General features: G+C 38.3%; 1 protein-coding gene across 1 annotated transcript in view; it reads left to right on the top strand.

Annotated features, from left to right (window-relative positions):
• Positions 1-12,979, top strand: part of GDAP2 (ganglioside induced differentiation associated protein 2) — a 74,458-nt gene extending 61,479 nt beyond the window's left edge. Inside the window, exons 13-14 of the mRNA XM_062192057.1 lie at positions 1,848-1,991; positions 5,988-12,979. Coding sequence (XP_062048041.1) covers positions 1,848-1,991; positions 5,988-6,035 — 192 coding nt within the window. The 3' untranslated portion in view covers positions 6,036-12,979. The remainder of the gene's footprint in view (positions 1-1,847; positions 1,992-5,987) is intronic.
• Positions 12,980-15,532: the final 2,553 nt, after the last annotated feature.

Raw genomic sequence — 15,532 nt, 5'->3', positions numbered from 1 at the left:
TTTTCATTTTTATTTATCTTTATATACAGAAGATCAATTTAGTATATATTAAGTAAAAATTTCAACAGTTTGCACCCACACAGAAACATAAAGTGTAAAGTACCGTTTGAGTACTAGTTAGAGCATTAATTTACATTGTACAACACATTAAGGACAAAGAGCCTACATGAGGAGTAAGTGCACAGTGACTCCTGTTGTTGACTTAGCAAATTGACACTCTTGTTTATGGTGTCAGTGATCTCCCTAGGCTCTTGTCATGAGTTGCCAAGGCTATGGAAGCCTTTTGAGTTCGCCAACTCCAATCTTATTTCAAGGTGGCAGGTACCAATGCCATCTCACTAATCCAAGTGATCAATTTCAGTTCACAATTGATCATAATGATAGTTCTAAGAGTCAAAGGGATCACATAAACAAGACTAGTGTCTGCTAATGCTAACTGATAGAATTAAAAAGGGAGAGAACAATCCAACGTGGGAAGTGGGATACACAGCAGACTCAGAATGGCAGATGTCCTAAACAGCGATCTGGCTGAAGAGCCCATGAGAGGATTTTAGGCATGGAAAGCCAAGACACTCTGGCAAAAAAAAAAAAGAAAAAAGAAAAAACCACCTAAATGAAAGATCTCTGTGAGTGAGATCCCAGTGGAAAGAACGGGGCCATCAAAGGAGGTACCTTTCTCTGAAACTTTCACTTTGACTATGACCTTTTCTAAATAAGGTTTTAAGAATTTAACAGGAGATAACTTGGAGCTGTAAGAGGAAAATAATGGTGAAGATGAAACTTGTACTGAGTCTGGACATTTGAATAGAATTTTGCAAGAGAGAACTTAGTGTTGTATCTGTTTTTCCATGCTTTTTCTCATAAGCGATTATGAAGACAAGATGTAGTACTAGGGGCCTGGAATATGTGACAGGCTGGAACAACCACTGAAGAAGGTTGTACTGTGCCAGAGATGTTGACAGAATGTTGGAATCAGTGGTACACATCTAGTGTGGCATGTATTTATAATGGACCCATTTGGAGTAATGTATGTCAGTGCACTGAGAGCTGTGTGTATGTGACCTCTCTGGGCTAGCAACTGTACATACCTGCCTCATAGGAACATTATGTAAGCTGTTGGTAAACATGGGCTACTTTATGATTGCCAATTTAGGTAGGTAAACAATAAATTGTAAGTCCTGGCTGCCACCTACTTAATGTCAGCATTGTCTTCTATCAAGAATTTCTCCCTCTCTCTTTTTTTTTCCCTGAACCAATAATTGTTGCAGTCTAGCAAAATTGTATAGAGGGATTGCATGTTATAAAATGAAATAAGCAACCGTGGCTCCATAGCTGTAGGTGATTCACTTTGATTGACTAAGAACTCAGACTGCACGCCGAGTGCCAACTGAAAGTATCTAAGTCTCAAATATTAGCCAAAGTTTTATTTTCTGTCTCATTTGAAAAACTGAAAAGAGTTTGTGATAGTTAAAGATATTAGCCATTTTCAGAGTACTATTATTCTACAGAATTATTCAGTGGTTTGGACTATGATGTACAGTGAGAAGCCAGACACATAGGACAATTTACATATAATTGTATAATGGGAACAAAAGCTTCATGAAGCAAAACAACCATTAGCAGTCCCTAAAACTGCTATTTTAGTTTCTTTTTAAAATTTTGCTCATGATCAACTATACTCGTTGTACAACTCAGTGATAAACTACAAAACTGCGTTTTGAAAAACTGGTAATAGTGAAATTTCAAGACATGATTTTCATGTGGTATAAATTTCCAAAATTGTGTTTTTGTTTTTTTTTTTCACTATGGCTGCTGGCCTAAATGACCTCTTCTCTTCTGTTAATCAGGTATCCACATGGTTTTTCACCACCTTTGCTGTCTCAGGACTGAAGAACAAAATCCACCACGTGGACAGCCTCCACCAGCTGTTTTCTGCCATATCACCAGAGCAGATCGACTTTCCTCCCTTTGTCCTCGAATATGACGCCAGGGTAAGAAGCACCAGGAGCTGCCCCTCGCTTGATGTCGTGTATTAGCTACACTGCGGAGTGGTGCTTGTGAGCACATTATCCCGTCATTAAAGGATATTATTAATAGTGTTTTAATAAACTTGACAATATTTGACATTCTTTTCTACAGTACCTTTAGTTCAGTATCAAAGGGCTTTTTCTCCAGATGACTGTTTCAAAATGAGATTCTTCTGCTGTGAGTTTGACGCCAATCCTTGATCATTTTGTTTTCTACCACATTTGAGGCAGATACCTCTTCCTTATTTTCTTAAGACTAGATGGTTTTTCATCTGATAGTGCCAGAAGAATCTATTGGTGTCTACTTTGAGCATTAATTGTAAATCAGGTAGCCTATCTTAGAATATTTGTTATCTTGCTAAAAGTTTCATTTTCCTAAAGCTTGTTTCATGTTTCTGAGAGCATCGACTAACAACATTAGTGTTGTGATTACTTACAGATGCATTTACAGATCTGTTAAGCATCAATCAAAGGACAGCTCTTCAATTTCATCACAATTCTGTTCCATTGTGTTTGTTTACAGTATCACCTTCATAGTTTAAAAAGGAAAATTAAAAAGTAACATCCTTAGCAAAAAGCTCATCAAGCTCATTGTTTAACTGTTGCTGATTACGTATCTTTATGCATGAACCAGAGAATATATTTGAAAGTTATATTAACTTTGAAATGAATTATTCTTTCCTAATTATTGTGCAACTTGTGTACAAATAAAAGTCCTGCAACACATTTTCTAACATTTCATAACTTCGGCTATGATTTCTGTTCCCTTTATGTGAAAAGCAACATGCTTAATGTTTTCTAGGGGCCTAATAAAATTTTATGTTTGGCTGTTGCACAGAGAGGATTTGTAATTGGAGCAGCTGGATCATAGATACAAAGATTGTTGAATATATAGGAGGGAAAAAAGGACCATTAGTTTGTATTTACTGCAGATTGCTAGAGTAGAAAATGGCCTATTGTTCCTTTGAACTATACATCATCCCTGTTAATGTTTAAAATATTGGATAGCAGGAAATGTGGAAAACACTAAAAAAATTCATACCAAAAATTTGGAGTGATAATTCAAAGCTAGTGTCTAGATTTATTATTTATTTTCCAGAGTAGAAATATATACAATAAGTGTTTGGTTAGAAAACCTAAAGGATTGTTTTTTAAGCCAAAGCATTTTCTATATACTTAAGGGCCTACAAAACAGATTTTCATTAACTATCAACTGCACACTCACGTTTTTTTTTTTTTTTTTCACTTTGTTGGGATGTTTAACTCTCTGCTACATTTTTGTATTATCAAATAAAAGCAAAATTATGTGATTAATAAATATAATATGGAATAACCTATAACCTAACACTTGGTACATTGGATCATCTCTCTGTACCTTTAGTAGAGCTAATAGAGACATGAGACCATGTATATCTGAAGGCCAGAGAAGCATAAAACTGGGGAGGAAACCAGAGTATCAGGAGATGCTGTGGAAGGAGTAGGTCGAGGGAGGGTGATCACCAGACACTGGGACTGTATATGCTGCTCTGTGACCAGCAGAGAGCTCTGCAAGGGAGAGCTGCCATCGCCTTCCTGTTTGTGACATAGGAGGTGCCCCGAGGGGCGCTGAGATGGAGCTCCTAGTAGACAGTAAGGTGTAACCTTGTAAGGAACCCTACCTTTTAAGGAACCACTTTCCTTGCTGGAAAGAATTCAGAATATGATTGGAGAAATTAATTGAGCCTAGAGTTGGTTAATTTTGTTATGTTTAGTTGCACATTGCATGTGTGTAGGTTTTAATTTGTTGAATGGGTGAAGTTATGTTGGTTGGTAGCAAGTTTCAGTAGGCTTCTATTTTTCTGGGACTTATGTGACTTGGAATAGCAGCATAAAATTTATAGAATTAAAAGGGATATTTGAAAGTAATGTTTATCTGTCTAGATAAAAATGATGCTGAGAGGAAGACGTTTGCCTTGACACTTAAGACATGTATCCCATTTGGAGTGCCTGGGCTGGAGTCCAAACTGCTGTGCTCTGTGTTCTAGCTTCCTCCTGATTGGAGGTGTCTCTGTGTTCTCTCCCCTCTCTCTCTCTCTCTCTCCATCGCATTCTCTTTTTTTACTCTTTCCCTGCCTTTTAAGTAAAATAATTTTTTAAAAAATTATATTGAGGGGCCGCAGCTGTGGCGCAGAAGGTTAAAGACCTTGCCTGCGGTGCTGGCATCCCATGTGGTGCCAGCTTGAGTCCCAGCTGCTCCACTTCCGATCCAACTCTACTAATGTACATGATAAAGCACTGGAAGATGTCCCAAGTGCTTGGGCCCTGCACCCACGTGGGAGACCCTGAGGAAGCTCCTGGCTCCTGGCTTCGGATCGGCGCAGCTCTGGCTGTTGCGGCCATTTGGGGAGTGAACCAGCAGATGGAAGACCTTTCTCTCTGTATCTACCTCTTTCTGTAACTCGGTCTTTCAAATAAATAAATTTTTTTAAAAAGCTAAATTATCAAATATAAGAAAATATGGATATTTTAAAAAATAAAATAATAAGAAATGATACTGAGATCATTTCAGAAAGGCAGTGAGCCAGCATTGTTATAAATGGAGTCAAAGAAGAACGTATACGTTTTTATCTGGCAGCAGTTCTTTAAATTTCAGTGATTGTTTCCAGGAAATATTTGATTGTTCAGCAGTCTCTTACACAATGTGAAATTAATATAAGAAGCTCATTTTGTGTCATTAAGTATTAGACTTGTTCTTGGTAGTGTACCATAATGTAATGTAGAACTGAGAGACAGCGAAGTATGAGAGTAGAATAGAATAGAGAAGCCTTAGACAGATAATGAACTATTTCTTTTTGGGTGAACTTCATAATAGGTTTCTCTCTTAGGTCATGTTTCTCTATGCATAGCTTCCATGCATGTTGAAGATGCAGGATTGGTTTGTAAAGCAGATCGTGATACAGAGTACTAAATTGCAAAAACATATAATTTCTTTGAAGTTTTCAGAAATGGAAGTAAGAAAAGGTGTTTTGATGCCTGGTCAGATTTATCATCAGAAAGTCGATTTCCCGGGATCAGTTCCTGCCTGAGAACATCTGCTCAGAAGAACAGCAGAGCTCTCATTTAGTCTCTCAGATAACATTGAACTGCCACTGCATGAGAAGTTGGAGAGACAAGTTCTTTGTCAAAGGAATACTTTCTTTCAAAATAAAGACCCAGCCTTAAGTCTCATAAATCTAATCCAGGATCCTTTTACCATAAAGCTAAGTGTCTTCATTTTGATTAAGATAAAATTAGCCAAAGTGAAGGCCAGAAGATCATCTCTCCCACTGATTCGTTGCTTTCCACAGGGGACATTCAAGTTCTGGCATTTGATTCTCCATTTTTGGTCTTGAGCTAAATGCCCTGAGAACTGTAATTGTTACAAGACTTGCCACTCAGGCATGTCATGAAGAAGATTCTTTTCTGCCCAGTTATAAATTTCTTGGTGATAATAGTGTTTTATTTCCTAACTGTACTAAGATTTGGCACACGTTAGGACAACACAATCTTAAAAAAAAGTATCCAAGCTGTAGATGCACATAAAATTGGATTTAAATTCCAGCTCTGCTGGTTGTAGCTAGGTGACCTTTGGTGAATTACATGTGATCCTCATTTTCCTCTTTTGTAAAATGAGGCTGTTATGCACTTCATGGCATTGAGTGAAGATTTAAAGGGATAATGAATAAAAAAGTGCCTGTACGATGTCCGCCAGGTGGAACATTCAGTAAGTGGTGCTGTCATTGAAAATAGTACCCTCTTCATTGCCTGTGCCTGCGTTAAAGTACCTGGCAGACTCTCGTGACTGAGGGCCCGCTCAGTGCCACACACGTAGCAGCCATTTCACATCGCCTTCTCATTGACTAGGAATCTCTCTCCAGCTCATTCCTGGTTAATTGGGTCTTGGTACTTCATGTTCTTGTCTTTGTTTTCTTCTTTCCACAGGAAAACGGGCCTTACTATCCATCTTACCCCCCATCACCGGATTTGTGACCTGCCAGCTGTCAGTGCTTCTTGATTCCAAGGATGCCACTTCCGCCGCAGATCACTACCTACTGAAGTGATGCTCATTTTTCCTGTACAGATCCAGAGAGCCTTTTGTCCCCACCTCTCTGGTATTTTTTTATTGACTGTATATTTTCTGGCACATAAGCAATCTGAAAATGGTAGGCCATTCTGAACTGCACACATTTTAAATTTGTATATTTGTATCAAATGGAAATGTTCATTTTTAGAGTGTTGTTAATAGAAACTGGGGAGCAACTTTTGAGTATCTTCAGTTTTCTGAGGGACACTGGATTCTGCAGTAGACAAGCCACCGATTTTATTCATGTCATCTCTTTAACATTGCACGCTTCCTTTGTGTACTTAAGTGTTTCTTGAAATATATGGAACCAATGTATGCTGGCCAGATGCATTGTTTGCTTCGATCCTGGTATCAATGCCATTTATATTTCATACAGGTAATTTGGTTATGATACAAGATAATTATCGAGAACCAAGATGTGAAAATGTAACTGTTCAAAAACATCAACATCATTAGCAAAATATAGAACTTGTAAATTTTACTGCACAAGTTGAGACTGAGGTTTACATACTAAAGTTCCTGGGATTGTGTGATTTTTTTTTGTTTTGTTTTGTTTTACCACTGTTCAGATCTCAGCCTGGTGGGGCAACAAGAATTGCATTTTCACCATTTCCCCCACAATCATGGATGAGATCTCATGGATTTGTGCAGAAGGTTTGCACGTGCTAGTACTACATGAAGAGCATCTCCCAAGGCCCCGTTCCTGAGCCTATGCTATCTTCCCAGACTCATAAATTGTTTTGTTTGGCTCTCAGGGCCACTACCTCTAAGGACATTTCATAGCAATATCTCTTGAGTTGCCTGCATCAGTATGAAGGAAGCATGTTGCTGTGAGAACAAGTCCAGGGACCTGATAATTCACTTTTGTCCAAACCAATTTGCCACCCAGTCTCTATTTGTGCCTTAGGTTACTTATGAGTGCAATTTAGAATTATGCTACCTACCTCACAGAGGTATCATAGAGATAGTGTTTAGAAAGGGCTTTGATGCCTCTTGGGGAAAAATGCTAAGGGAGTTTGTGTGGTGAGGGTCTTCAGTTAATTTTTAAATGGGAACCAGTATACATGAGTGAGTGCCACAAAACACTGCTCTTGCCCTTGGCACCTTTTGAGTGTTTTTTTTTTATTTGTGGGGACAAAGAACTGTTAGTGCAAAATCCCAACCCTGACCACCTCCTTCCTGCTTCATCCAGAATTTCTTCTGGCCCTCTCTCTGCCTGATGCTGCACTTTAACAAGAGGCATCTGTTAGCCATTTCAAACATTTCTTCTTGAATTAAGCTCAAACTATTACCATTTCCATCTGGGTGTATTCATACTGCTTGTGATTCCTACACCCACCCAGCCACCCCTTCTCCCTTATCCCATTATGTACAGTTGTAGTTCAGAGGAGACGAAGTGGATCCCTTCTGTTCTGATGCAGTTGGGAGCAACGGTTCCCAAGGTCCCATCCCTCTCTGCCAAAACACTGTTCAATGCACATGAAAACACATACTTCCCTTCATGTGTATTAGGGAAATAGCCCACTAGTTGCGTTAGCCCTGTCCAGTAGTTACCCTTATAAACAAAAAGGGGCCTCGCATTTCTTAGATAAGCATTCTTATCTTTTGCATGTATTCAACACATTTCTTTGTGTCATACATCAAAACCACTTGTTCCTTATGTATGTATACATGTTGAGGACTTTGTGTTCTACTTCCTAGGTCGTCAGGTGCAGGCTGCCAGTTGAATGTCAGGTGTTAAAGTTCCTCTCAAACAGTCCTCCTTTACCCTTGAGCCTTAAAGATCTGAAATATTAACTTCATCTTCTACACTCAATTTTTAGCTCCTGTTTGAAGTATTTTTTCACTAGGAGCAGCTAGAAAATATACCAGCTTTTCTTTGTAAAAGTGAGACTTGGCCACCTAAAATTGGCATCTGGCCTAAAGCATTTCCACCAAAAACTATTAATAAAGACTGCAAGCTACTTTGCCATTTGAAAGGAAGCCAATTTATGTTTGTAATTTCTGAGATGCAGTACTTTTGAAAGGTTATTCCTTTGCTGTATTCATACCAGTATATTAATATTTAATAATGTAAGAAGAATTCTACATATCCTGGGATTCTAGTTCAGTTAATATCATAGGGTTCAAAGGTGATATGGGACTATAGGTACACATCAACTGTATTTCATAATGTAGTGGTTGACTAAAGGAAGATAAGAGCCACCCATCTCAGTGAAACTAAATTTAATATGGGCCCAAGATCATGCTTTTATCATTCCCTAAAGTGTTTGTTACATAATGCAGTTGTTTCAGTGTAGTAAGTCCTAGAGGGTCAGCATAGTGACCTTGATACAGAAATGATTAACATTCAGAATGTAAGTGTCTTTGTCTTTGTTGAACAGTTGGATAGCCTGGATGATACTTGCCATTTTCAAGGACATATTAGAGGATAAAGGGCTGACTGGCTAGAGATGAGTACTAGCATCTGATGTTAATGCAAAGTACTACCGAGTTCTTAATTAAACTTTGGTCATGCCAAATGTGAGTTGAGTTGCTGAAGACACAACTTAACTTAAAAATATTAACTGATTAATTAATTCAGGCAAGGAGCAATGTGTTTTTTAAAACAAGTACACTTCTTTCAGCATATATTTGGATTCTTCTTAATTCATCAGTATCCAAGTTCAAATTGTTTAATACATGGAGAGAAATTGTTAGAATTTGAAGTAGTGGATAGAGAAGATTTATATGGTTCTAGGGACTGTGAATTGATTGTATTAAAGTCTAAAAGGACTGCAAGACAACCTCCGAACACCTAAAGTTGACGTTAGGTAGATTGTCTATTGTAGTTCTGTTAAGTAATCTACATGCCCTGGAATGCTTTAGCCATAGTGGCACTAACTCAGCCTCATGGCACGTGCTTGACTTTTTGGTTTGCTGTTGCCTGAGACCATGGAAGATAAAGGAGGGTTCTATTTTTGCTGTGGTCATTTTGGGTAAAAAATCACAAACTTGGTGGCTTAAAAAGCAAATATTTGTTTGGAACAGGTTTGGAATCTGGAAGGACCCTAGAGCAAGGTGCCAGCCTGTTTGCTTCCTGGTGAGGGCCCCTTTCCTGGTTTGCAGATGGCCTCATTTTTTGCATATCCTGGTAGGAGAGTTCTAAAGAGATCATCACTCCCTCCTGTCTCTTCTTACCAGAGCACTAATCCCATTCTCCAGGACTCTGTCCTCATGACCTAATAACCTCCCAAAGGTCCCCACTGCAAAATATCAGAATGGGGATGGGGGCTTTAGCGTATGAATTAGAGTGGGAGGGGTACACAGACATTCAGTCTGTAGCATACCTTTGACCTGTTTATATCACAGACCCAAAGATGATGAGGATTTTCTAGTAGGCCTAACCATATATACAAATACATGCACATACATACATACATAATCTGCATTGGTTTACATTGTTTGAGTGTGATTTCTATGAACATAGAACAACAAGGAATAGTTCAAGCTTTGACCAAACTAGCCCTTAAACATATGGTATCAAGATCATTTTAGCTATTAACGGCTCTCTTGAATATTAACTTTATTGTTTTTGTTTTTTAAGTACAGCATGCCTTAAATGGATAAGGCCACTGGGATCAAGAAGAAATGCATAGATATTCTGTAGGTGAATTATGCCAACAAAATTATAACTGCTGAATATGACCTGGTATTTTTGTTGAACAGTAAAACTAAAACATTTTGTATACACTATCACACTTTTTTTATAATGTGCTGTTTTGTTAGTGTAAGTACACAGTCATAAATTGAAGCAGGACTTTGTTGGATCAGATCTTATGAGCTAAAGTATTTAAAAGCTTAACATATGCCAATGATTTGAATTGCTGTTGGACAAGAGACCTAAAACTGTTTTGACAACATCTTAAAATTGGTTTATTCAAAATTCAGCAAGCTTTTATGAATGCTTTTCATTTCAAAACATTTTTTGGTCTTTTTTTGTTCCAGCTATTACATTTTATCTTTTAATTTTTTATTAACATAAAGGAGCAGATTTCATGTATTTGATAGATGCAGTTCTAATTCTGTGTTAGATGTTAAGCCCCTTTTAAAGAAGGTCCCATTGTATGCAAGCATAACTCATGAAGAGTTAAATCAGCCAAGGGTATTATTAAAATGCAGATTCTGATTCAACATGTCTGGAGTGGCACCTGGGATTCTCAATTTCTAACTAGCTCTTGGGTGATATCAATACTCCTAGTCCCCAGACCACACTTAGAATAAAAGAGCTTAGACTATATTGAGCTTTCATATTTTGCCCAGGTCAGAAAAAGGAGACTGAACAACCATTTCAATAACTTCTGTGGGCAAGACATTCTCACTTTGGTTATTTCTTTTAATCATTCCAGAAGTCACGTGAGGTTGGTGGTGACCTACTGAAGACCTCAGGCCCCAGCAGTACAGTGTAGAGCAGAGTTTCTCAAACCTGCAACGTGCACATCCCCTTTTAATAAGAAAGAAAAAAAAATTAGCCCCTTAGCTCAGTTTTTACTTGTCATATTTATTATGTTACCTATCTCAACATAAAGCCAGGTATAAACTCTTTATGCTTACACCTTTTACACAAGTATAAAACGAAAACAAGTTTACAGATTAGTGACAAGCAAAACTATAAAACTTATAAATAATATAAATATAAATAAATTTAACAGTAAATATGGGTGGTGATGTTTTTGGCAGAATAAAGCTGTCGCCTGTGATGTGGTTATGATGCTTCGTGCTGAGTGCAGACTCCCGTAGATCAGCACACACACACTGCGGGGCGTTATGTGGTGGCTCAGCCTTCCCCTTTGGCTCTGTTCAGACTATTCCATTGGTCCAGCGCCTAGTGATGTTACTCAGGCTCCATCTGGCACGAATGCATCATTTCCCTATTAAGTCAGCCTCTATTCCTTCTACAGCGAAAGTGGAACTGAGCTCTAACGTGGAAGTGAAAACATATGCAAACCTAAACACTAAAAGTCCTGGCAATATTTGGTTTTAAGGCAATTATCCAGACAACTTGGAACATAAATATTAGTTATCTTAGAATTCCTTATTAACATGAAAAATGTTTATTCTTAAAGTGCATTTATAGAGACCTTCTCATGCTCCCAATGCACACATGTACTCCACAGGATTTTTAATGGACCTTAACAATTTAAGAAGCAAAAATGTAGTGGTTAGGAGCATTGGTGCTTAAGTTCTGACACACTTGGGCTCAGACCTTGGGCATGTTTCTCCTCCTTTCAGAACCTCAGTGTTTTTCATGTGTTTAACAGGAATAATAATATCCATTGAATGAAGAGGCGGGATAGATGCAATAATGATCATAAAGCATGGATAGTAAATATTTATAAATGGCAGCTACCACTGCTTTGATTAGAAATAGTAATAGCTCACACTTGAGGATTTACTGTGTGCCTTGAACTTTACTAAGCTCTTTATACTCATATTTGATCTTGCATATATGATTGGTAGAATCAGTATTCAAATCCAAGTCTGACTCCAATGCTCATACTCTTAAAACAAAAAAAAAAAAAAACCTGAAATATAACATCAACATGAGTTGCTTATTTTACAAGTTTTTTAAATTGTATTTTCTCAAAATATTTATTATAAAATGAATGCTGTCTCTCTAGAGAGGAAAATGGTTACATTTCCTTTTAATAACTGTGTGATGTGCTGGTATTCAAATGAAATAAATACAAGTGATTTCAAGGCTATCATGCTAGGTTGTGGTACAGTGGTAAAGATATTAGAACAGAGTCTGGTCTGGAACTAACAGTAGCACGAGAGTCTTCCTGCACAGAAAATAGCTTCTTTACAGAAGAGGAGTTTTACCCACACCCAGGGTTATCCTGAGATTCTGTGCCAGTTCCATAAACGACTATGCCAACTTTGTAATTTTCATCTAAAATAGTTGGTCTAACTGGCCTTTAAAATGGTTGCTAGTGAGTCTTCCATCTTTTCCATGTTTTCTAAGATGAATTTTAGAGTTCTGAAAAATGAACAAACATGGTGAGTTGTGTTTGTTTTGCTTTTTTTTTCTCAAAGTGAGTGATGGGAGAAAAAGCCAGGAGAAAATTACAAGTGGAACTCAGTTATTTATTAACAAAGATGGCACATGTCAAATTCAGATTCTTCCCCTACTTACTAAAACATATTTGCAAGAACTGTTAAATTACTCAAGAAATTAAGAAATATCCAACTGCCTTTGAATTCTGCTAATTAAGGTTGTTTTAAAAATATTTCCTGCCATCCTAAATAGCAGTATGATAGTAATAATAATCTATGTTGTGGAATTCTTGATTCCTTTTCCAGTCTAGTTGCTTTTCCTGTCTGCAAAGCTTTTACATCCAGGGGGTGCCTGCCTCTCCATATGCGTAGGTTAGCAAAATAGAAGAGATGTTTTCTGTGACACTTTATCACTGCCTCATCCTCTCTCAGCGTTAGAAAAAATTCTGGCATTACATTCATAGACAAGGCCCAGTTCTTCCTGAGTTTCTCCCATTATTTGACTTGAGTTGCCAACCCTACTTCAGTTTAGGTTATTTTTTTGTTTCTCTTATTGAATACAAATAAGACTGCTTTTTGTAACCTTTTCTTTATTACTTGGATGGAATGGCCTTAGATCTTTGGCTTCTTTCAAATCCAGACTTTTTATTAGTAGATATATAAAGCTTTTGACTACTTTATTATGCCTTCTATGTTTATGTTTTTTTATTTTGTTTAAGGAGTACAACTTCTGTGGTAACTAGTGGAGTACTTGAAATGTAATCTGTAGGAGTGAATCTGACACTTTGAGATGCAAGGATTATGTTTATTTATTTGAGAGGCGGGGGGGGGGGGGGGGGGGGACAAGAGAGCACTTGCATCCATTGGTCCGCTCTTCACTCCCCAAATGTCTGCCACAGCCAAGACTGAGCTAAAGCCAGGAGCCAGAAGCTCAATCCTACTCTCCAAGAACCCAATTATTTAACCAGGGGTGGGGAACCTTTTTCTCTGCCAAGGGCCATGTTGATATTTATAACATCATTCTTAGGCCATACAAAACTATCAACTTAAAAATTAGCCTGCTGTAGATTTACTGAATTTCAAGTCCCACCTGCGGTTGCCTTGGCAGAGCCAGACCAAATGATTTCACCAGCTTTATGTGGCCCGTGGGCTAGACGCTCCCCACCCCTGATAAGCCATAACTGTTTTCTCCCAGCATCTTCATTAGCAAGAAGTCTGAACCGGTAATTGAACCCAGATACTCTGATGTGAGATACAGACATTTTAACTGGTATCAACCACTAAGCTAAACAATTGTCCCTATGTTGTGGTATACCTGTGTCAGGCCTTTAAAATTTATAATTATTATAAATTACAACTTTTTAAAAAAATTGTGTAGATTTTGTTTTCTATGAATTTTATTTTTAATAGTGTTTTATAAATATATTGTGAAAGGGAGCATTGGTTCTCAGACAGTGGAGAATCACTGAAACCTTATTTTGCAGATGAAGAAATGGAGACCCAAGCAGGTGGAGACATCCGTACGGCATGGGTGCGGAGTGGCTTCAGGATGACTGCCGCCCTCAGCCTCAGCTTTGTGCCTGAGGACTGGGTTTGCACAGCTCTTTGGCTTTAGCGTTCACTTCTGTGTCCTCTAAAGAACGGGTTTTTCCTACTGTAGTATTTGTTGTTTATTTGAGTTGCACTTGCTCAGCCAAGTTCCAGGGAGGGAGCAGAGGTTAGCTGTTGCTATTCCAAGACTATAAAAGTATTTTGGGGTGAGAGGGTCAATGTTACTTTAAAATTGAACATTTTGGTTCTTATTTTTTTTCCTCAAATGTCCATTCACTGTCCCATCCCTGAAATAAAAAATTGCTTCTTCCAGCATGTATGAACAAGATGTCTGCATTTGAAAATCACCTTTTTTTTTTTTTTTTTTGAGGATACTAGGGCTTTGTTTTGTAATGCAGAGGCCACACCGCGGCCCCAACCCCACTTCCCACCCTGCACTTCTTAAATGTTCATCACTCTAGGAGACCCAGCAATCCCCTTCATGATCTTTTGAAGATCATTGAACTGGAAAATTACACCCTTATTTCTCTTAAAGAGATCAATAGCATTACTTACAGAATTCATTTTACATAGATAGCAAAAGTTATACTAAAATTTTCACTAAACTAACGAAAATCACCTTTTGACAACAAAGTAACACTAACAACATCCCGATCTGAACATGATTAACTTACACCACCTTGAAACTGCATGCACTTTGACATTGCTATACTTACAGTGCCAAAAGTGTGCCAGCGTGGGCTCTGTACTAAAATTATGGAGACTGACCAGAGAAAACAAGTTCTTACCTATGAATCCATCTTTCTGACATTAAGTTTTATAGTACAGAAATCCTCTCTTTTACTTATTCCTGAATCAAATGAGCAAGATCACAATATAGAAAAACTATGTCTTCCGCTCATTCAGCAAATAGTTACTGAGGGCCTATGTAGTAAAGTTAAGCTAGCTGTTGTAACAAACAAAATGCATAATGACCTAACCATAACAGGAGTTTATAGTGAGCAAGCAGCTTTTCTGCAAGACTTAAGCTCCTCGATATTGCAGCTCTGCAACGTTCAAATGTGACTCTCAAAAAGATCTATGGTCTTCTGGGGTAAGAGCACGGGCTTGCACAGAAGGCTCTTGTGGGCTAGACCTAGAGAGGCACACATCACTTCCATTCCCATCCTGTTATGTAGAACTCAGTCACCTGGACTCATCTGGCCGCAAGACAAGAAGGCTAGGAAGTGTCTGAGTCCAGGCAGAAGAGACTGGGAGTTTGGTGCCAATTTAGGTAGTCTGCCAGGTGCTAAAAAACAAAATTATATATTCCAGCAGAGTGGAAACAAATGACAGTATAAAGAAAGAAATGCCCCAGGGATAAATACCATTTCACAGAGAATGATCACAGCTTTGCCTGGAAGAAAATCCACTGGAAGCTCCTACTATCCAGAATCCCAATCACCAAATATGTGTGTACTCTAAAGCAAACCAAGTAGAAGGCTATCTGGATGTGTTTTTTTGTTTTTTTTTTTTTTTTGGGTTTTTTTTTTTTTTTTTTTTTTTTTTTTTTGAAAGAGTTCCAGAGAAGCAGAGGCGCAGAGAGGGAGACAGATCTTCCATTGCTGTTTCACTTCCCAAATGGCCATGCCAGGAGCCAGGATCTTCTTCCAGGTCTCCCACGCAGGTGCAGGGGCCCAAGGACTTGGGCCTTCTTCTAATGCTTTCCCAGGCCATAGCAGAGTCCTGGATCAGAAGAGAAGCAGCCAGGACTGGAACCAGCGCCCGTCCATACGTGATTCTGGCACTGCGAGCAGCAGCTTTACCTGCTACGCCA

Source organism: Lepus europaeus, chromosome 5 (assembly GCF_033115175.1).
Source record: "Lepus europaeus isolate LE1 chromosome 5, mLepTim1.pri, whole genome shotgun sequence".
In the NCBI taxonomy this organism is placed as follows: Eukaryota; Metazoa; Chordata; class Mammalia; order Lagomorpha; family Leporidae; genus Lepus; species Lepus europaeus.
This window is presented reverse-complemented; position numbering and strand designations above follow the sequence as displayed.